At 41.4% G+C, this 23,137-nt stretch overlaps 1 protein-coding gene across 1 annotated transcript; it reads right to left on the bottom strand.

Annotated features, from left to right (window-relative positions):
- Window positions 1-573: 573 nt before the first annotated feature.
- LOC143533771 (ATP-dependent Clp protease proteolytic subunit 3, chloroplastic-like) lies at window positions 574-23,013 on the bottom strand. Its single transcript, XM_077028445.1, has 6 exons — window positions 22,663-23,013; window positions 21,480-21,594; window positions 19,995-20,170; window positions 19,825-19,920; window positions 19,408-19,745; window positions 574-653 (listed from the first exon to the last, which is right to left on the bottom strand). The coding sequence occupies exons 1-5, from the start codon at window positions 22,945-22,947 to the stop codon at window positions 19,464-19,466; spliced, it is 954 nt and encodes a 317-aa protein (XP_076884560.1). The 5' UTR covers window positions 22,948-23,013; the 3' UTR covers window positions 574-653; window positions 19,408-19,463.
- Between the last annotated feature and the right edge of the window lie 124 nt (window positions 23,014-23,137).

The raw sequence follows: 23,137 nt of genomic DNA, 5'->3' as shown, positions 1-23,137 counted from the left end.
GCTAATAAGCTTGAGCTTAAAAAGTTAAACTAAACACCAAATTAAGTTTATTTTGTAAAAAACAAGTTAAAAATAATAATAACTATAAGCTTTATTAAAAAAAAGCTAGGCTAGAAATTTTTAACCAAAACAATGTGAATGAAAAACAAAAAAGCTTAAAAATAGGAAGGTTGAGAAACAAAGCCCGTATCCCTTTAAACAAAATTATGCACAAAAGCAAATAAAAGGTTAAATACCAAGAAACATATATAATGACAAAACAACAAAATTCAAGGATTATACGTAGGAAGATTTTGGGAGGTCACAATCACCAACATCAAATTGTAGATGTATATAGTAGTTGCAACTAAAAGAAATAAAAAAAACAATAGAAAAATCTTTCTTAACATTGAAATGTCTACGGAGTAAAACAGAAATAATGGCAGGCAATAGCATAACAAATGAATAAATAAATACACAAACAAATAAAAAAATAAGTGGATCACACGATCGGAATCCAAAGAAATTTTATAAGTAGGGGGTCAGCAAAATTACATTAAATTGTGTATTATAATCAACCCAAAGGAAGAACCATACTTAACTTTAAGCATCTATTATACTATAAAAATGAGTCAAAATACCTCAAAAATTGACCACAAAAGTCAAACAAACACCTCTAGTGTTACACTTGCACCATCTTATAAGCCTTTATTGGCACCAATATTATTCAAGCATGCCATTCTTCAAAGCTTTGCTGCTCCCCTCAACTTTCCATAAATCCCACACACGGGTTTTCGGTGGCTGGTTTTATCTGCAATCAGTGCAACCAAGCCTGGTTTTTCATCATCAATCACCGCATCAACCAACCCATAGGCTTTCGCCTCCCACGTGCTCATAAAATAATCGTGGTCTGTATTAGCTTCAACCTGTATAAAAAGATAATAATTAACTCTTTGTTGTCATAAAATCATTTATGTTATTAAAGTATTTTGTTGTCATAAAATATGGTAAACAAGTTTATCTTAATCATATATACTAAAGTTATTCAATCCAAAGACTTTCTACGTCTCAAGAAACTCATGAACGTACATCTAAATCTAAGAAAGAAATATACATAGCAAATTTCCTTTCCATATATGATGAATATGTAATGGAGACATATTCATTACACAATGTTACAAAAAAAAAATATCAATGATGAAGTTGTTTGTTTTAGTTGAAAATCCTTAAATATTAAGTTTGTGGTATTTTAAATAAATGTGAAAAGTAAATTAAATAAAGACTAAAGAGTGAACATGTGAATAGAGAGGGTTTGTTACGTACGAAAGCAGCAGTGTTGGTGGAGCCCACTACGGCTTGTTAATGGAGGGAGCCATGAAGCCATGATTCGTGCCAAACCGTCTCCTCCAATCGGGGCGGGGCGGGGCGGGGCGGGGCAGGGCAGGGCAGGTTATAAAAAAAGGAAAAAATATCCAAATAGCCAAGGTTGAATATGTCTTTTCAAAAATAACCTTGATTTTGAAAAGAAAACTTACAAAATGACCAAGAAATTAAGTCGGATTCGACGTAACCCATTTCTTACCCAATGAATTAATGTGATCTATTAGAAGTCGCCACTTGTTCCATTTTTCTGGCGGATCCGACTAATTGGGAGTTTTCTGACGCATTCGTGAAGGAGCCGACATAAAAAAACAGTCGGGTCCAATGGTTTAAGTCCTGTAAACCTCGGATCCGGTGGCTAATCTTCCATCAAATTTCTCTATATTAAACTCATGGGTTCGTCGCTTTCTTGCGTGTCGCTTTCTTGCACGGATTTCTCAAAAAACAAGTGTGATTCGTGGGAAATAAGGGCATCTCCAATGGGTTTGAGTGTTTTGAAATACAAGCATCTCAGTCATTCAGTTACATATTTTCTCCTACCATTCTCTCTCATCTTTGCTACTTTAGAGTGGTTTGTAATTCCAAACTCTTTCTTTTATCTCTTCTCCCTCTCCTTCGCCTAGGCTCCATGTAGGCTCTCTCTCTCTCTCTCTCCTTTCAAACCAACCATTATAGATGCCATAAACACTATGGTTGTGTTCTATTTGAATAATTAATTGATTTACACTATTGATTTGTTTGATTATGTGAAAAAATAATAAAGATGGAGATAAGGGTTGGTTATGGAGGTTTTAGGGTTTGATTTGTAGAAGATGAAGATGAAAAAAATTACGTCAGCATATGAAAAACTACGTCGGACGGCGGAAAAACTTTGTTTTCATGACCAAACATCATGACACGTGGCGAGATTTTAGTGGCCAATCTAATTCATCGGATCATAAATGGTTTACGTCGGATTTGACTGAATTTCTTAACCATTTTGGAAAAGTTCTCAAAACCATAATTATTTTTGAAAATGAATGATCAACATTGGATATTGGGGAATTTTCTATATTCTCCGGTTCGATAGTAACAAAATTATTCAAACCACCCTGGCTTGACTCGTGAACCTTTTGTCCTCCCTCCTCCTATATATTATTATTATATTAGAAATATAATATATTTATAATTATTTAAAATGAATAGGATTTGTTACGCACGGAAGCAGCAGTATTGGTGGAGCCATTGTTTATGGAGCCATGATCCGAGCTCCAATGAGGGCGGGACAGAATACATTATAAAACAAAACCCTTTTCTCCGATATCATACAACATATTCATCAAAAAACCAATTAAAAAGTAAAAATGTAAAATGACAATGAGGATGAGTGGTGGTTCTTTGGTCATCAAGAGTGCAGTCGAAGCGGGCAAGTGAAGATGGATGTTGACGCCACGTCTCTCATCCCAAATGGTAAACCAAACCCACCTTTGATTTTTTACTTTGATTTTGATTCTGAGTTTGAGTTTGTTGCGGGTGCCATTGTTGCTACAGGTATCCGACAAATGTATGAGTATGTCATTTATGGCATACATGCTGCGAAGCCGGCAATCAAGAAAAGCGACGAGGACTCGATTAATTTCGAGATTCCGGCTCATGGGTTAAAGAAGTGTGACATTATGATGGAGGTCGACCCATACAACCGCTTCATAATGTCCTCTTTAAACCCCGAGAGGCCCTACAAGCAATCTTTAAAGTTACCTCGTGATGCCAACTTTGAGAAAGCAATCTTCAAGATCGTCAAGCTTGATTTGGGCCATATCGATGTCACCATTACTAACTTTGCTAGGAAGTCCGTCGTGGTCAAGTTCACTGATCAAGAAGATTAGGCTAGGGTTTGGTTGTTTAGTTGGTTAATTAGTTTTATTGGTGACAGTCTTATGATTGCAAGATTTGAGTTTAAATTTAAAATTGGTTTGGTTAGTTGTATAGCATGAAGATTGGTATGATATCAATTAATGAAATTTATCTTTGGTCTTATATGTGGTTATGTTATGATATTAATAATTAATGGATTATGCTAAATTGCAACTATTTAAGCTAGATTTTATTTTATTAGTTTTAAAGAAATAATGTTGAATTTGTAAGTATGTTTTTATTAAAACAATTAAATGCATAATAATTGTTTGTGAAAATGCCTAGTCGGATATTGTATGAAATTGATGTGAGTTTGTTTAGATGGAAGGGTCAAAATATGAACCATTATGAAGATGGAAACTTTTGGTATGTATTATATTTTCTTGATTGTAAGATGATTTCAGTACCCCTCTTGCATTCTTTTATTACATCATGTGTCATGATCCACAACATTATGAGTTCTTGATCTTGAGGAAGTGTGAGATTGAATTGTTGTCTTGATCTTGAGGAAGTGTGAGATTGAATTGTTGTATCTGCTAGCAATCGTAAGCCCAATTTAATGTCAAATGTATTCCAATTACAGTTAAATCGAGTGATGGTGTTTGTCTCATATTTGATTGTTGCTGCTATAATTCGCATTGTTAGCAAGTAGATTGAGCTTGATAACACCTTCGATTCCAAAAATATTAATAATTCTTAATATCAACGAGGTTCGTTCAACTTGAGTTAATTAGCGTGTTTGTAACCGATTTTGAACATGTATTTAGATCTAGGTTTTAATCATTTATGAAACCAAATAAAAGTGATCATTCTTATCTACAAGTTCAGAATCAATTAGCGTATCAACTTGAGTTAATTAGCGTGTTTGTAACCGGTTTGAACATATATTTAGATCTAGTTTTTAATCTGAAGAGGTATGTACCCGCCTCAACACCGAGCGAGGCGGGTCAACCCACAAGATATAGACAAGAGGCTTGAAATCAAGACATTATGAAGGCACAAAGCCAAAACCTACGCGCATGGCGCATATCACATATGCTCATACATCACATGCTCAGGCATCACATATGCTCATGCATCACATATGCTCACGCATCACATATGCTCACGCGTATCACATGCTCACGCACCATATATGCTCACGCATATCACATCTGCGCGTGACGTATCCGCGCGTGACGCATATCACATCTGCGCGTGGCGCATCCGCGCGTGGCGCATATCACATGCTTGTGCATATCACATCTGCGCATGAAACATCTGCGCGTGAGAATAAAGAGAAGACCTCGTGCATCCTCAGGATAGGCGCATATCACACATGCACATAATCAACCTCGTCCTTATCCAAATCAGGATTAGGGCAACCTTGATTGTGCACGTCAGACAACCTTCCAGAAGGTATCTTTTTAAGGAATAAGAATATGCTGATGTTGACAGCTGCCAATGAAAGGTGGACAACTCAGCAAAACCCATGTGCTACCACGTGATTGCACATGGGTCAGAGAATAATCAATGAAAAAGCACTAGGTGTCCCAAGGACACGTGGCGCAAAGCAATTGGAGGAGGCCAAAAAGGCCCTAATTGGGTCTGAGCCCAATCATTGGAAACCCTAGCACTATAAATACCACATCAACTCCACAAGGAGAGGTATGCCCTATTACACAGTATTCAGCTATATTAAGCAATACACTCCAATTTCCTTACTCTCAGATTATTATCTTCTCCTACAAATTCTTATTCTCACACCGGAGGGTTACCCCAAAGAGGACCCCTCTGTCCCTTTCTGAGGGGTAAGTTTACGGTGCTGTTCATTTTGTAGGTGGAAGAATCCAGATTCCAGAGAACCATCGGTGAAATAGCATAATCACACCCGAGGAAAGTTGATCGTCTACCAGTGAGTCGATCCACGTTTCTTCATTGGCGCCATCACCTGTTACAACGGCAACAAAATCTCATCAGTTCTCTAAAAAAAAAAAAATTTTCACCATGGTTTCTGGTGTTCGTAACAGCGATCAAGTTCTGGAGGATATTGAGCGTGAGGATGTTAATGAGGGACAGCAGTTTCTGAGGGTGCCGCGTGATTCTACGCGCACCACCAGTAATCATCCCTTCATCACAACTCCTCATGGCCAGACTGAAACTCCTCCAGACGATCTCACGTTCCAAAATCTTACCGGCGCGAAACAAAAAGGACCAATGGGTCCAGAAGATGAAACCAATGACCCTAAAGAATGGCTCATAAACGAGCAACGACGTCTAATGGACAAGTACAATGTGCTGGTCAAACACAGAACACAAAGGCTAGCGTTTGATAAGCAAACCATTCAAGGAACAAAAAGGGCGCGCGCGCCGGAAGAGGGTCACTCTGTTCACACTGAACACGCTGAGTTTAGTGATGAAGAAGTGCACAGCATGAGGAAGACGCGAGATACTCATGCAGGAGGCTCACAGCTCCGCGCGCACGTGAACATGGCGCCTGGAGCCAAAGCCGATCTGGATCTATACACACCATACAGCCCACCAGTGAGAGGGCAAGTGGACGTAACCACACCGTACAGGCCAGCCATCTTGGTGAAACATTCAAAATTCACTGAGCGCATAGCGAAGGCTCCCATTCAGCATAAAACCAAGATGCCAAGTGGTTTGGGCAAATATGACGGCACAACAGATCCAGACGATTTCTTACAAGGTTTTTACAACACCGGAAACCAAGAAAGCTGGACGATGCCAACATGGTGTCACATGTTTGCTCGCTGCCTCACGGGCGCGGCGCGTGTCTGGTTCGAAAGCTTGCCTACTGGGCAAATCGATGGGTTCGAGGAACTATTGGAAAAGTTCCAAGCTCACTTCGTACAACAGCGCAAACACACGCGCGACCCTGATGACATCATGCACTGCGTGCGCAGGAATGATGAAACGATTGAAGACTACATAACTCGTTTCAATCAGGAGTCTCTGGCAATCGGAGGTATCATTGAGCAACTATTGCGCGTGGCCTTTATACAAGGCGCGCGCAGTGATCAACTCCGCCGAGCTCTCGTAAGCAGAGATGGCATGCCGACCACTTGGGCCAAGCTAATGGAAGCATCGCGAGTCTTCGCGAGAAATGAAAAACAAATTGCCCAAGATAGAGCGAGAGAAAGAGGGCATCAAGCAGAGGCACCGCGCAGCAACGAAAGAAGGGGCAAACAGAACACTGTATGGTCCAGGTTGCAACCAACCAGTTTTTCTCCCGCAGAAAAGCAGGCGCAACCAAGCTCACCTCAGCCCCAAAAAGACATTCGTAATCACGGAGAAGGTGATAAGAGGGAAGGCGGCAGAGATCCTAACAGACCTCTGCCAAGAATATGGACTCCCCTCACTAAAACGCCTTCACAAGTGTTAAGCACTGAGAATGTCCAGTTCAAAAGCCCCAAGCCACTACACTACAAGGGACCATCAAACAGTGGCAAGTACTGTGAGTTTCACAAGTCCACAGGACACAACACTGATGCATGCCATCACTTGAAGGATGCAATTGAAAAAGATGTGAAATCATGCAAGCTGGCTCACCTGGTGAAAAACCCAAGACCAGAAAATGAACAACCAGAAGGAGCCTCTGCCAGCAAAAAGTTCAAAAGAATCTGTGTAGCCGAGGAAGGAAGGCAAGGGCAAAAATCAAGAAAGAGAAGCGCGCAAGTCCAAGGAGATTGGCGCGAGCAACAAGTAATCTTCCCAAGAATCAGGGGAGGCCCTTCTATCAGCAGCCCTCTTGTCATCACTACACACATTGCTCATTATGAAGTGTCAAAAGTCCTGGTGGACACTGGCAGCGAATCAGACATCATGTATGAGCAATGTTTCAGGAAGCTGGATCCAGCAGACCAAGCAAGGCTTGAAATTGTGAATGCACCAATCTCTGGTGTTTCAAATGAAATCATTCATCCCCTAGGTCAAATACAATTTGAACTAACCATGGGGGATGAGAAACACAAGCGAGCCGAAGTTGTCAACTTCTTGGTCTTGCCCACCACTTCATGCCACAATATGATCTTGGGTAGGGGAACGATTGCCCAATTCAACGCCATACCGTCGCCAGCGCACGGCGCGTTGGGGTTCCCAACACCAACAAGTGTAACATTTGTATACCGAGATCATTTGTGTGCAGTGACAAGTACTCCGCGGGAAGGGAGAATGAAACTTCCAATGGCAGACAACGCGCCAGAGGAATGGATTCTCAACCCAAAATTCCCGGAGCAGACAATCACAATTGGCGCTACGATATCAGACGACACGAGGTTGAGAATGAAAAGATTGCTCACAGCATATATGTCGGTCTTCGCGTGGCAACACTCTGATATGACTGGGGTTCCGCGAGACCTGGCGCAACATTCTCTCAACACGTTCAAGTCTGTAGAGCCAATTGCTCAAAAGAAGAGAGTCATGGGGGATGAGAAGGCGAAGGCCATGAATGAGCAGGTTGAGGATCTACTTCGCGCAAACATCATCCGCCCGATACGATACCAAACATGGGTAGCCAATCCTGTGATGGTAAAGAAAAGTAACGGGTCGTGGAGGATGTGCATTGACTTCAAGGACCTCAACAAAGCATGTCCAAAAGATTGTTACCCCCTCCCAAACATCGACGCAAAGGTGGACTCCGTGGCGCCATTCAAGCTCAAATGTTTCCTGGATGCCTACAAGGGCTATCACCAGATTCAAATGGCACCACAAGACGAGGACAAGACCGCCTTCAGAACCGACAAGGGTGTTTTTTGTTACACAAAAATGCCCTTTGGTTTGAAGAATGCGGGAGCCACCTACCAAAGACTTATGGATGCCGTTTTCAACGAGCAAATTGGAAGAAACCTAGAAGTCTACGTGGATGATTTGTTGATCAAAAGCAGGGAGGAAAAACAAATGCTCAAAGACATCGAAGAAACCCTTGGGCGCCTAAAGGAAGTTAACATGAAGCTCAATCCAAGCAAATGCACTTTCGGCGTACAAGAGGGAAAATTTCTAGGTGTAATGGTCACCAAGGATGGTTTCAAGGTGAACCCAGAAAAGATGGAGGCCATCCTTGACATGCCCTCGCCATCCACCATGAAAGAAGTCCAGAAGCTGAATGGTAGATTGGTATCAATCAACAGGTTCCTAGCGAACCATGCAAGCAAATCTACCCCATTTGTCAACACATTGAGAAATTGCTTAAAGAAAAGCCAATTTAAATGGACTCCTGAGGCCGAGCAAGCTTTCAGTGAGATAAAAGAATGTTTGATAAATCTGCCCGCGCTCACAGCTCCACTTCCTGGTGAAATTTTGACATTGTACCTATCAGCAGGAGAGCGCGCCATCGGCGCAGTATTGTTGGTGGATCGCAAGGGAATCCAAACGCCAATATACTATGTAAGTCGGGTGCTGACAGATCTTGAGACGCGCTACTCCATCATGGAAAAGTTAGTTTTGTCACTAACACACGCGTCGCGCAAGCTTCATAGATATTTCAATGGTCATCCTATTGAAGTTCTAACTGGTTACAACATCCAGCAAGTCTTGCGGCGTCCCGCGCTCTCGGGAAGGCTGACAAAATGGGCGCTGGAATTAGGAGAGCACACGATCGCCTATAAGCCCCGTCCAGCAATAAAGGGACAAGTCTTAGCTGATTTCATCGCAGAAATCCCCGAAGGAAAAATTGAAGAGGCTCAGCGCGAGGTAGACCCTCCGCGAGCCAATGATGAAGAAAATGTTTGGAGATTGTTCACTGACGGAGCTTCAAACAACGAAGGGTCCGGCGCAGGCCTCAAACTGGTGGATCCAGAGAATCATGAATATACTTACGCCATCAGGTTGGACTTCAAGAGCACCAACAATGAAGCTGAGTATGAAGCCCTGCTGGCTGGCCTGCGCATCGCGCACAAATTCGGAGTTAAAAAGCTAGAGGCCCATGTTGATTCATACTTGGTAGCAGCACAGGTCAATGGCCTTTATGATGCCAAGGAGAACACAATGCCTCTGTATCTAGAGCAGGCGAAAAAGCTCATCGAGCAATTTGACTGCTTCAGAATCATTCATATTCCGCGCAGTGAAAACAAATCTGCCGACGCGCTGAGCAAGATGGCATCAACCAGCTTCGATCACTTTGGCAAAGATGTCAGGGTAGAAGTAATGAGCAACCCGTCGGTGGGAGCGAAGTTTGTCCTTGTAACTCATACAACCCCTTCATCATGGATAACTCCAATAATGGAATTCTTGAAGGAGGGAAAGGTACCGGACAATCGCGCACAGGCGAGGAAGATAAGACACAAGTCGCAGAACTATGAACTGCTTGATGGTACATTATATCGACGCTCTTATCTTGGACCGCTCATGAAATGCCTAGATGCTGAGGAAGCAAGCTATGTGATCAGAGAGATACACGAAGGAATATGTGGAATACATGCTGGCCCGCGCATGGTGGTTGCCAAGGCAATGAGCGCAGGTTATTATTGGCCAGGCATGTACTTGGACGCTTTAAAAGAGATCCAAAAATGCAAAGCATGTCAGAGCTATGCGCCAAACACCATGCGGCCAAAGAACAACTTGATTCCGGTGACCTCCGCATGGCCTTTCCACAAATGGGCAATCGATATTGTGGGTCCCCTACCGCAAGCGCAAGGGCGAGTAAAATTTTTGGTAGTGGCAGTAGACTATTTCACAAAATGGGTCGAAGCCAAGCCACTAGCAAAAATCACAGCCGAGGCGATGAAGCAATTTATCTGGAGCCACATCATATGCCGTTTTGGCTTGCCCATGGAAATTGTGAGCGATAATGGCAAACAATTCACTGACAGGAAGATATCCAGCTGGCTCAAGGAGTTGCGCATCAACCAAATCTTCACTTCAGTATACCACCCTCAGGGGAATGGTCAAGTGGAGCGCGCGAACCAAAGCTTGCTGAATGGGCTGAAGAAAAGGTTGGAGGGAGAATCCCATTCTTGGGTTGACGAGCTACCTAATGTCCTGTGGGCGCACAGGACATTAAGCAAAACCAGCAATGGCGAATCCCTGTTCAGCCTAACCTATGGAACGGAGGCTATGATTCCAGCAGAAATTGGATGCCCATCCCATAGAGTGCTCATGATGAACAAGATTGATAACGAGCGCGAAAGGAGGTTGGATCTCAACTTACTTGAAGGGCGCAGAGAGGCGGCTATCATCAGTGAAGCAAAATACAAGAAAAAACTGGAAAAATATTACAATCTGCGCGTGAAAGAATGCAACTTCAAGAAGAATGATTTTGTCCTTCGAAACAATGAAGCTAGCCGCGCGATACCCCCGGGAAAGATGTCCCCCAATTGGGAGGGACCTTATCAAGTCTCGGAAGAATTGGGAAAAGGCGCATACGCTTTAAAAGATTTGAATGGAAAGAAGATCCCGCGCGCATGGAACGCGGGACAGCTTAGAAAATGTTTCATGTAAAAAATGTCAAGTTTGTAATCAAGGCTTTTTAAGTCATTATGAATAATGATACGCGCTATCTTCTCTTAATGTGGATTCTATTACCTTTTGCATACATGTTTCACACTTCCCTTTATTAATTTTGAGCAATATGACAACATTGTATTGACATCAAAACAAAATAAAACGAAGTAAAACATACATGCGCAAACGCGTTAACGAGTCTTAACTCTAAAACGTCAGGGCCTTAGCCCAATAATATGAGCCTTAGCTCAGGGCCTTAGCCCAATAATGTGAGCCTTAGCTCAAATCACTCACAACATCCATCCTACATGCTGCGCAGCCTGACCATAAAAATACCTAAGCACAACTAAGGCAAAGCAAATGCCAAAACATAGTTGTTAAGGTCTCAGGTCGAGGTCGCGCATGAAATTGTAATGGATATCTGAGTAACACATACTGACACGTAAAGGCTAAAAAACTCATAATTCCCTATAATAAATGCGCGATAACGTCGCGCAAAAGAGGAATAATGAAACGCCAAGGCACGTGTCAACATAATCAAGATATGGCAAAATCACTTACAATATGGCAAGGATTAAGTATAATAATTTCCTTACAACCTTGTTCTTATTTCAACGTGCAAGCATATCTTATATTCAACAAGCAAACATGCAACATAAAGAGATGAATGGGGAATGCACAAGATGCGAATAAGGGAAAAACAAAATTTCATTCCAAAGCATTGAAATTTACAAGTTTACAAGATGATGAGATACAAACTACAAATAAAAAAAAAACATGAAGGGCTTCTCAATTCTCCACGTCGACGTCAGCCTCTTCATCGTCCTCATCACCGCCCTCAGCATCTGGCGCAGCCCGCTCCTCGTCATCTCCAAACTGACCATAGTCAAGTTGTTCGTCCTGAATGGAGTCTTCTATCACAATAGTGTCAGGAGCGGGTCCTTTGGCCACGCCAGAGCCGCTAGCGGGGGCAGCGTTCCCCGCGCAATCATCGCCGCCACCAGCCCCTTCGCACTCGTCAAGTAATTTCTTTAGCGCGCCGAGATCGGGCTGGTCAGCAAGCGCAGATATCTGCAAATCATAAGGAAAAATATGAGTACAAAAAGACTTGGAAAATAAGTCAAGGTAATCTCATTAAAGTTAAAATACCTGCGCAAGGATAGGAATGGGAGTATTCAAATACTTCTCCCCCATCTCGGCCATGTCCGCGCAGGCAACGTCGAGCTGATAAGGGTAGTCGGATGGGTTCTTCTTCAGCATGCTATATTCACAGCCATCCTTAAACCCTTCAGCTCGACCCACCAAGCGCGCGGCAGCGTTGCAATCCATCACAAGGGCCTGAAACTCGTCTGAGTATTTCATCGCGTAAGCGCAACGAGTCATACCCTGTGAGATTAGCCATTGGCGATCCTGCGCGAGGGAAGAAACAGACGTCTCAAGAGCAGGAATCTGAGAGTTTAACAACTCAACAGTTTCCTTAGTCTGTTTCAGCTCCTCTTTGTCGGACGCTGCTGCCGCCAAGGCTTCTTCCTTTTCCGCACGCGCAACATCGAGTGCTTCCTGGCTAGACGCTGCCGTCGCCAAGGCTTCATCTTTCTCGGCCCGCGCGGCCGCCAGCTCCTTCTTCAGGCACGCAACCTCACTCTCCAATGATGATTTGTCAGTTATAGACTGGACAAGAGCTTGGTCACGCGCCTCCGCGTCCAGCTCCAAGTCGCGCACTCTACGCGCGTACTTGGCCGCGTCCGCCTCGGCCGCCTGTAGCTTCTCCCGCGCAGCCTGTAGCTCATGCCCGCGCTTCACGAAGGCGGTGTTGGCACTTGCTCTGTTCTCGCTGAGCTCAGCTTGGAGTTTCTCAGCTCTCTCTCGAGCATCAGAAAGATTCCAAGCAGACACTTTAACCTCTTGCTTGGCTTCCGCAAGAGCATCACGTACCTTTATGTAATCATAGCGAAGCTCTTGGGAGGCAGCAAAGAAAGCCGACCCAGAAAACAGATGATCGTTGAGCAAGTCCTCGCGAGCGCGGTCCTCCTGAAACCTCCTTTCAGCTGGAGGCACAGAATGAGCCCAGAAGTCCTCACACACACCCATGGACTAAAATGAGCTGTCCTCAGTAATATTCCATCTCGGGCGGTAAATGTGATCGGCTTCCTGCAAACACAAAGTAATGATCTAAGTCATCAAAACACTAATATGGAAGTCCGCGCAGCGGAGCAAAAACGAACCTATACCTGCGGGGATGAAGCAGAAAAGTCAGCGCCAGCCCCACGAGAAGACTGCGCCTCGAAGTCTCGTGGCGCTGCAGGGCTGGGGCGGCCACTGTCGGAGCCTTCAACTTGAACCTCCTCATCCTCTGAAACAGGCCTTTTCTCCTGCGACCTAGAAGAACCAAAATCAGTCTCGCGAGGAGGGCTGCGCGCAGGAGGAGGTGAGGGAGGTCTCGACGCCGCCAGGTCGGCGCGTAAAACGGCCTCCTGCTCCTTAGTAATCCCGATGAGGGGAGATTCAATGCTTGCAGGAGCAGGAGCAGAACCAACGGCGCTGGCACCGGCGCCAGCAGTGCCGCTAGCAACTTGTACGCCAGCAATGACTCCTATAAAAAAATCAACAAAAAGAAATGGTTCTGACTTGATCTAAAAAGAGAAAAGTCAGAAAATAAAAGTGCATTACATACCTTGGCGCACCGCCGTTCGCGAGTTAAACATCGCCATGAAGTCCATTCTTCCCCTTTTTGGGGGTAAAACAGGGGACTTCGAAGCGACATCCGGCGCAGCCTCGGCACCTTGTTGCGCCTGAGGTTGATCCACCAAGGTCGCCGGCTCTACAAACATTTGAGTGAGCAAAGATTCATTAATAATTCTATCAGAATCGCGCTCATAAAACCATAAAGTATAAAGTATACCTGTCGAAGAGGAAACGGCAGGCGCAACGCCGCTTCCCTTTTCCGCCGCGCGAAGAGAGGAGGTAGCGGCACAATACCTCGTGTGGACAGGAGGTCTGCCCACTTTTTGAGGCAGGGAAGACAAGGAAAACTTGGAGGTAAACTCCTGGGTTTTCTCAAGTCCCTTCGCCTGACTAGGAGGATCCTGAACAACAGGGGCATTATCTTTCTTCTGTTTCTTACTGGCCCCTGCGCCAGTTTTCCCTTTAGCCTTACGCTTTAGTTGGGGCACCTCAGCCTCCTCCTCCTCCTCCTCTTCCGCGAGCTCCAGCTCGTAGTTCTCAAGCGCGTCTACAATACACGCAACAGAAAGGTTAGCCAAATCTGGTATTATAAAGGCATAAGCATAAGTACAAAGGCTTACCAGGCGCGTCGCTGTCAAAGCGAAATCCCAGATCAACAGGGATGCACATGTCATCGAAGCGATCGGGGAAGCCAACCTCCCCAGCGCCCAGCGCGACGGAGCCACCCTCCATATGCTCATCATAGGCGGCGTGGACATACTCCTTGCTGACTGCACAAAACAAGTCAAATGATATCAGCAAAACGATTTATATTCGCGTAGAAGTAATGCAATGAGTTAACTTACACAAGCCGTCAACTTGGATAACGGGCTCAGTCGCGCTGTCGGCCCACCTCCTGCTCATACCAACCCCCACCAGCGCCTCCTCGCAAATGTTCTTGGCGGGGGATGGTTCGGCAGTCAACTTTTTTACCCAGGCGCCAGTTGGGTTCTTGAAGACACCCACATCCGCAGGCGCAGAAGAGATCGCGCGCATGGTCATGCGGATGGGGATCACACCAGCCCTGATATAGAAAAATCTCTCAGACCAGTCATGAAGGCTCTTGAATGAAACAGTGCAGCACTTGACCTTCTGACTGCGAGGAATAAATGAGAACCAAGAATCTTGGATCTTGGGCTTATAAAAAAACTGAAAGCGCCGAGGGGTGGGCTCCTCGCGCTGAGATTTGCACATGAACTCAAAGTGAGTCATGCGCACGAGTCCAAACGGATGGACTTGGGATATATGAATCCCATAAAACCTAAGCAGCGCACCCACAAACCTTGTCATCGGGAGACGAAGGTTGCAGTGGGTGAAAAAATGGCAATAAAGGGATATATAGCCAGTGGGCGGGTCCGCCGCCGTTTGCCCGGCCGCCGGCTGCATGCTGGCGATAAGGCTGTCAAAATCGGACTGCCTCAGTTTACAGGGGATTTCATCCCACTTCTTCACTGCCTTGGTCTTCCCCACCTCCTCCGATGAGGCCTCAGCAGCCCTCTTCCCCTTGCCGGTCTTCTTCAACGTAGACATTACTAACGATTTCACGCGGCGATTGCTGGGGGAGATTGTGTTGTCTGGGCTATCAGACATACAACAGAGTCAGGCACAAGTTGCTTCTGAAGAACGGAAATCTGGAAGATAGGCACTTAATCGGAATAGAAAGAAACGAAAGCCAATGCGACAAAGAAGATGAAGGATAAAAAACTCAAAGGGCTTGCTTTTATAGGCCCAGGAGAGAGTAAAATTGGTACTGATCGGACTTCACGCGCCCCCACTAGCAGGTGTAAGCCAATGCGAGCGCGACACCTGTCCCTGACACTGTGTGAGGGGACACGAAAAGAAACGATACAGGTGCTGCCAGAGTTCACGCGCCACCACTCGCAGGTACGGACCAACGCGAGCGCGACACGTGTTCCTGACACTATGTGAGGGGACATGAAAGGCAACTGTAGCACCTCGAGCACACGAAAAGTCTGACACGTCTCCATCACTGACGCATGTCAGCAACAACCAACCACGTACAGGGACGATTCGTTTTCAACCAAAAGGATAGAATTTCGCGCACCGATGAGTAATAAGAAGAAAAGACAAACCCGATTAAAAGAGCAAACTATTAAGTCTAATATCTATCTTACCTCGCTCGCGCGAGACAAGACACACATTAGACTGGGGGGGCTTGAAGAGGTATGTACCCGCCTCAACACCGAGCGAGGCGGGTCAACCCACAAGATATAGACAAGAGGCTTGAAATCAAGACATTATGAAGGCACAAAGCCAAAACCTACGCGCATGGCGCATATCACATATGCTCATACATCACATGCTCAGGCATCACATATGCTCATGCATCACATATGCTCAGGCATCACATATGCTCACGCATCACATATGCTCACGCGTATCACATGCTCACGCACCATATATGCTCACGCATATCACATCTGCGCGTGACGTATCCGCGCGTGACGCATATCACATCTGCGCGTGGCGCATCCGCGCGTAGCGCATATCACATGCTTGTGCATATCACATCTGCGCATGAAACATCTGCGCGTGAGAATAAAGAGAAGACCTCGCGCATCCTCAGGATAGGCGCATATCACACATGCACATAATCAACCTCGTCCTTATCCAAATCAGGATTAGGGCAACCTTGATTGTGCACGTCAGACAACCTTCCAGAAGGTATCTTTTTAAGGAATAAGAATATGCTGATGTTGACAGCTGCCAATGAAAGGTGGACAACTCAGCAAAACCCATGTGCTACCACGTGATTGCCCATGGGTCAGAGAATAATCAATGAAAAAGCACCAGGTGTCCCAAGGACACGTGGCGCAAAGCAATTGGAGGAGGCCAAAAAGGCCCTAATTGGGTCTGAGCCCAATCATTGGAAACCCTAGCACTATAAATACCACATCAACTCCACAAGGAGAGGTATGCCCTATTACACAGTATTCAGCTATATTAAGCAATACACTCCAATTTCCTTACTCTCAGATTATTATCTTCTCCTACAAATTCTTATTCTCACACCGGAGGGTTACCCCAAAGAGGACCCCTCTGTCCCTTTCTGAGGGGTAAGTTTACGGTGCTGTTCATTTTGTAGGTGGAAGAATCCAGATTCCAGAGAACCATCGGTGAAATAGCATAATCACACCCGAGGAAAGTTGATCGTCTACCAGTGAGTCGATCCACGTTTCTTCATAATCATTTATGGAACCAAATCTTAGTTATCATTTTTATCTACAAGTTCAGAAAATCAATTACATAACAACATATTTGAAATATATATCTTAACAGGAAATCACAGACGTGGTACCGTCAAAAAGACCACCCAATAGAAAGGCTATAGAGAGCTCATTTTGTCACAATGTGAAAGAAGCATGTATCTTGTTTATTAAAAACTTGTACATAAGGTATTCATTTATTTTCTTATTTTTTATTGTTTGCTTAGAATAAATTAAATAATATTTAATTTCTATTTCTTTATTATTTGTAGCGAAAGCTTGTACCTTGTCCATTTTGTTTGAAAAGTAAACAAAACAAAAAGAAGAAAAAAACAAAAACAAAAAACTTAGTACTTGGTGTATTTACTTAATTTCATTATTTTTATTGTTTTTAAATTCAGAAGGTATTTAAATTCTTATTTATTTTTACATTAAACGTGTGTACCTCGTGTATTAAAAACTTTTAGGTATTATTTTTTGTATCAACTTTTATTTATTTTATTAATTTTATTTTGTTAAGGACATGGTTTAGAGATGAGAAAAATCCATTGCAAAGGTTTAAGAATGGTTAGGGATGAATTAGACAAGACGGAAAAAAGTTTGATTTAACAACAATGAGTGAAAGAAAGCTTGGAATTTGAAGAGATGAGAAACATGCCCCAATACCTTTAAACAAGGCTTGGGTTATACATACATCATGTTGGTTATTCACACACCAGGATAGTCTATACGAGTCGTATAGGCTCTATACGACTCGTATAGGTGCATAGTCAAGTCATTTTCAAGCATAAAAGTAATTAAGGTTTTATTCTTTTGTATCATATAGACCCTATACAGCTCGTATAGGGCTATATGACTCGTATAAGGTCTATTTGACTCGTACAGTTTTTTTTTCAATTTTAAAACTACAAAATATTAAAGATACCCGAGTTGATTACAAAATAAAAATATACATAACAACCTACGTGCAACATGAGCGTTTCGGGGTAACGACTTTTTAGTTTCATTTGTAGGTGTAGATGTTGGTATCATCTTACAAAGCAACACACAAATCTTATATGGTTTGAGAAAGAAAATCTGATACCTGGTCTATACGGGTCGTATAGACCAGAAAAAGTAATTAAAAATCTCTGGTCAAAGTACATGTTGACATGCTGTATATACGAGTCGAATAGATCCTATACGGGTCGTATAGGTTAGACGAGTTACGTAGGCTATACGAGCTGGAAAATCTATACGGCTCGTATAGGATCTATACGGCTCGTATAGACCGCAAAAAGCTGCCACACTGACACGTTCGTATGCAAGTCAATAAGTTAGGGCTATATGAGTCGTATAGCCTTATTCCCACACCAGGGGGCTGGTGTATGCATAGCATGACCCTTAAACAAAGTTATAAACAAAAGCAAGTAAAAGGTTAAATACCAAAACATGTATAGTTAGGCCAGACATAGTGGGCTATAATTGAGGGCGATGAGGGGCGACGAGGGGCGCAAACACCGCCCCCGGGGGCGATATTTGGGCGATTAGGGGCTGGGGCGGGGTTAGATTGTCGACGTATTTGTGTGAAAAATAATAATATAATATTATTATGACCGTTAATCAACGGTCAAATATAAAAAAATAATTATTTAATTTAAATAATACATATATATATATATATATATATATATATAAACATACACACTTCTTCTCCATTTTATATCTATTTCATACACAATTCATACCCAAATTCTTCAAAAAATTTAGCAAAATGAATCCTACAAACAACCCGAACCAACCGACACTCGTGGAAGTCGCCGCTACCATGAGAGAAATCATCAAAAAACAAAAAAAAATGTGTCGAGGAACTCAACGATGTCATGAACGAAACCAACAAACAACACGAAAAGATTTACCAAATGTTGGAATTGCGAGAATTGAGTGAAAAATACGAATCCTTCAAAGCGGCCGAGTCACATGAAGAGGCCGCATTATTGCAACGACAACGAATTGAAAAAATGCGCAAATATTATGGATATTAGTATGTTATTTAGTTATGTTTTTTAATATTTTTAGTTATGTATTTTTTTTAATTTTAATGCTTTATTAGTTATGTTTTTTAATTTTTTTGCATTTCTTTTTAATTTTAATGCATTTTTATTTAATTATTTAAATAAATTGGATTTTATTTAATTAGTTTAGTTATAAAAAGAAAATAATAAAAAAACACACCGTGGGCCCAACTTATAGCCCCTACACTATTACACCCCAAAAACAAATTTTCAATCCATGCTGACTGGACGCCACATGTCACAATTCGACCTCAATTGTAGCCCCTCCACTACACATAGCCTTACAAACAATTAATTCAAGGACTGAGATAGGAAGATTTTGAAAGGTCACAATCATCAACATCAAATAGTACATATAGTTGTTGCAAATAAAGAAATCAGATACAAAATATTAGAAAGAAACATCTAGAGTTACATAAAAAGAGATCTTTTACAAAATTATAACATCAAAATGTCTATGGAGTAAATCTGAAATAATTACAGGCAATAGCATAACAATTTAGTTAAAAAAATGAATAAATAAATACACAAAAAAATAGAAAAATAAGTGGATCACATGATCGGATCCACATAAATTTTGTAAGCAGGGGGTCGACAAAATGACATTAAATTGTGTATTATAATCAACCCAAAAGAAAAACCATACTTAACTTTAAGCATCATTATACTATAAAATAGAGTCAAAATACTTCAAGAATTGAAACAAACACATATTCTAGTGTTACACTTGCACCTTCTTATAAGCCTTTAATGTCACCAATATTATTCAAGCAGAAGCAGGCTCTTCTTCTTTGGCGTCACCTTCACCTTCTTGACCACCAGCGTGTCCATTCTGCAACAACTTGTCCTCCGATGGCATATTCTTCAAAGCTTTTCTGCTCCCCTCAATTTTCCATAAATCCCACACTCGGGTTTTTGGTGGTGGGTTTTTATCTGCAATCGGTGCAACCAAACCCGGTTTTCCATCATCAATCACCGCATCGACCAACCCATACGCTTTCGCTTCCCATGCGTTCATAAAATAATCACGGTCTGTATCAGCTTCAACCTGAATAAGAACATAATAATTAACTTTATGATGTCATAAATAAAAAAGAAAGGTTAAAAAATGTAGTCAAATGGTTGACCTTCTCGTAAGGCGTTCCCGAGACTTTTGAGAGTATCTTGTTCACTTTAACCTTGTGGTACACCATTTCTCTTATTCTTATACTCATGTCCGTAGCCTGAATATATAACGACATAATACTTTTAAAAACATTGGTGTTTATATATTTAATAAGCGAAGATAAGTGCTTACGTTTCCTCCTGCTTTTCCAAGTGGTTGATGGATCATAACCTTAGAATTAGGCATACAATATCTCTTTCCTTTTGTACCACAAGCAAGAAGAAAAGCTCCCATAGACGCAGCGAGCCCGACACAAATGGTGGAAATGTCAGCTTTGACAAGCTTCATAGCATCATATATCCCCATTCCTTCATGCATCATCCAAACGCAGACAAGGAAATTTAATAACATGTTGATTATCAAAAGACTAACTAAATACAAGCTAGAAATAATAAGAGGTTCCGTTGTGGTCATGTTCTTATATTCTTTATTATGAGTGTTGCAATTTACCGTTAGAACTTGCTTTTGTGATCCATGTTAAGACTAGGCTTGTAAACGAACTGAACGGACGCAATTTATGCATGTTCGTGTTAGTTTATTTAACTTCAACTGAACAAAAAATCGAACATGAGCACATGTACAATTAAACGAACGTGGCTTTCTTGCTCATGTTTGTTCGTTAAGAATACAAACATGTTTATAGTGTAAACGAACGAGGCGTTATTGCTCATGTTCGTTCATTAATTGTATAAATGAACGGTTCACGAACTTAAATGAATGAACATCAATTAAAGGTAAACCGAAAATCAATCTATAGGGTCTAGACTTTAGAGTTAATAAAACTTAACTAAATTGTAATGAGTAATATCTTAATTTCATAAACTAGACAAAAATATAATGCACCTAAAAAATTAAGTGAAGATTTAAACAAAAATATAAGGCATGTGTACATGTTCTTTCGTTTAACTAAATGAACAAAAAAAACTTGTCCATGTTCAATCATTTATTAAATAAATGAACATAAATGAAATTCTTGCCAAACGGTTCACTGAATGTTTGGTTCGTTTACAGACCTATTTGAGACTACATATAACAAATAAATTATAAATGACTTGAAGAGGTGAAATTAGAATTAATCACTTTGTTGAGACCTTTAAAGCCTTATTCTTAGACCTTAGTTTTTAATCACTTTTGACTTTTATTTTTAGTCAATAGATGCTTTAGCTATCCAGTTGATTGCTATTAGGTTATAAGTTTATTAATTTTGTTCAAAAATAGTTGATTGATAACTATTTGGGAGTCAGATTCCTAGATAAGATAATCAAAATGTTTCTATTCAAATAATTAAAACTTCAATAAAGGTTTGTTGTATTTTGTCAAGACAGTTTAGCGTCAGAATTTAATAATTTGAATAAATAATTATAGTTATATCTTTAACCTTATAAATCCCTTTTGAAAAGCCCATTAAAAGTCTTCTTCTAACATCTATGTTTATCTTGTAAATTTGTAGTAGACATTGATCACTATGACAGTTAACTGCATCATGACTTAAGCATTCAGTGTAATATTTCAGACCTGTTGATAATATGTGACATAAATATATACATATAGTTTCCTAGTGAGGTGTTGAAGCATTTATGTTTTACTTTAATCAACAAAAGCAAGCCATATGTGTACCAGCAGTAACAGAACCACCGGGTGAATTGATGAACAATTTAATATCTTTCTTATCATCTTCTGCATCGAGAAATAACAACTGGCTGATTATGAAATCAGCTGACATATCATCCACCTGCATAATTTCACTTATTAATAGAAGAGACGTTTACATTTGCAAGTGAAAACTATCCACTAAATATACAAAAGGGATTTGTTATACACCAAATTAATCAACTTGATAAATCCATTGAAAAATACAAGAAACTGGAAGATATATGCACAGAGAAAGAGAGATTGAATACAATGGTCTAAAAGAGATTTGTTATGTGTATAAGTGGTTGTAATATGAACAAAAAAAGGCTCAAAATTGAAGAAAAACCATAACATATAAACAATTTCAATGAAATAACTAATGTATATTCGATTAGTTTTCTGGTGTGTCACAAATCCAATTCTAAACTAACTTCAGATTTGTATGGCCAAAATTATAAAACTTAAAATAATTTTTAAAACCAACACAAAATTACCTAACTATGGGTGTGTTTGGGATTGCTTATTTGAGTCAAAAAGGGCTTTTTGTCAAAAGAACTTATTAACTTATGAATTTTTAAATAAGGAGGATTAGCTAATTTGATTTGGGGGGGGGAGCCAAAATGACCAAAAAGGACATTTTTTTAAAAATGAGTGTAGTGGGTTGTGACGGTTTGAGGGGTGTAATAGGTAAATCAAACGCAATACGTTAATAAGTTACACTTCCCCAACTTATCAAAACCTCCTTATTTTTCCGTGTTGATAAGTTAAAATCTATAAGTCGTTTTTGTTTGCCAAACAACTTGTATAACTTATTAACTTTTTGAAAAGTTAATAAGTTATAAGGAGATTCAATAAACAATACCAAACAGGCAAACACCACCTATATCCTGTATGAATCATTCTAGTTGCAGGCTTACAGCTAATCATCTAATTCTTGAACCTCAATAATCACTCTAAATACCCAAATCCCTAAAATAATCAATTCTGAAGCAATCATGTGTGTGAAAAAACAAAACCCACAAACAAATTCAACTAATTAATCACAATGGTATTAAACATACAACAGAATCGACCCAAAATCAAAAACCCACAAATTAAATTAACCAATTTCAACCCCACAAACACAAAAAAACAAAAAAGATTCAATTTTTATCAACAATAATAATACCTGTGAGCCCAAGAATACAATACGTTGGCGAAGAAGCATGTTGGTGGTATCGAGTTCTTCGAATCTGGGCATCCAAGCGGGAGCTGAAGCAGAGTAATTGGAGGTGGGTACATCCCAATTACTCGATAAAGTATTTGGCTTGAAGGTAGAAGAAGCTTTAATGGATAACGAAGGTCTTCTTCGGTGGGATAATTGGGATAAATTAGGGTTCTTGGGGATGAAGGTTTTGGGGTTTAGTAGTGTGGCAGGTGATGTGGTGTAGGCTGCCGATACACTGTGTTCCATCTTCTTCTTGGTGTGTTTGTTGTGTGTAATTATGGTTGGGTATGGTTTTATTGTTATTTGGATAGATTTTGACAAGGGATGGCAATGGGTCGGTTTGGTTTGGGTTTAGGTATTCCTAAACTCATACCTGGTTATGAAAGTCCGTTTCAAACCTGTATCAAACCCGTCGGGTTTTAATCGGGTAATTACC

This window comes from Bidens hawaiensis, unplaced genomic scaffold (genome assembly GCF_021521415.1).
Source record: "Bidens hawaiensis isolate Kalapana, Puna unplaced genomic scaffold, B.hawaiensis_p1.1 tig00009903_1, whole genome shotgun sequence".
Taxonomy (NCBI): Eukaryota; Viridiplantae; Streptophyta; class Magnoliopsida; order Asterales; family Asteraceae; genus Bidens; species Bidens hawaiensis.
Note: the sequence above shows the minus strand (reverse complement) of the source record. Positions and strands in the feature narration are given on the sequence as shown.

Bases quoted from the DNA above. Each gene is read 5' to 3' on its own strand.
- LOC143533771 (XM_077028445.1), bottom strand. From the start codon at position 22,947: ATGGAACACAGTGTATCGGCAGCCTACACCACATCACCTGCCACACTA. The intron at 20,171-21,479 runs GTACACATATGG...TGATGCATGAAG, and splicing joins CGGTGGTTCTGTTACTGCTG to GAATGGGGATATATGATGCT. The intron at 19,746-19,824 runs GTCAACCATTTG...GTTCTTATTCAG, and splicing joins CGGGAACGCCTTACGAGAAG to GTTGAAGCTGATACAGACCG.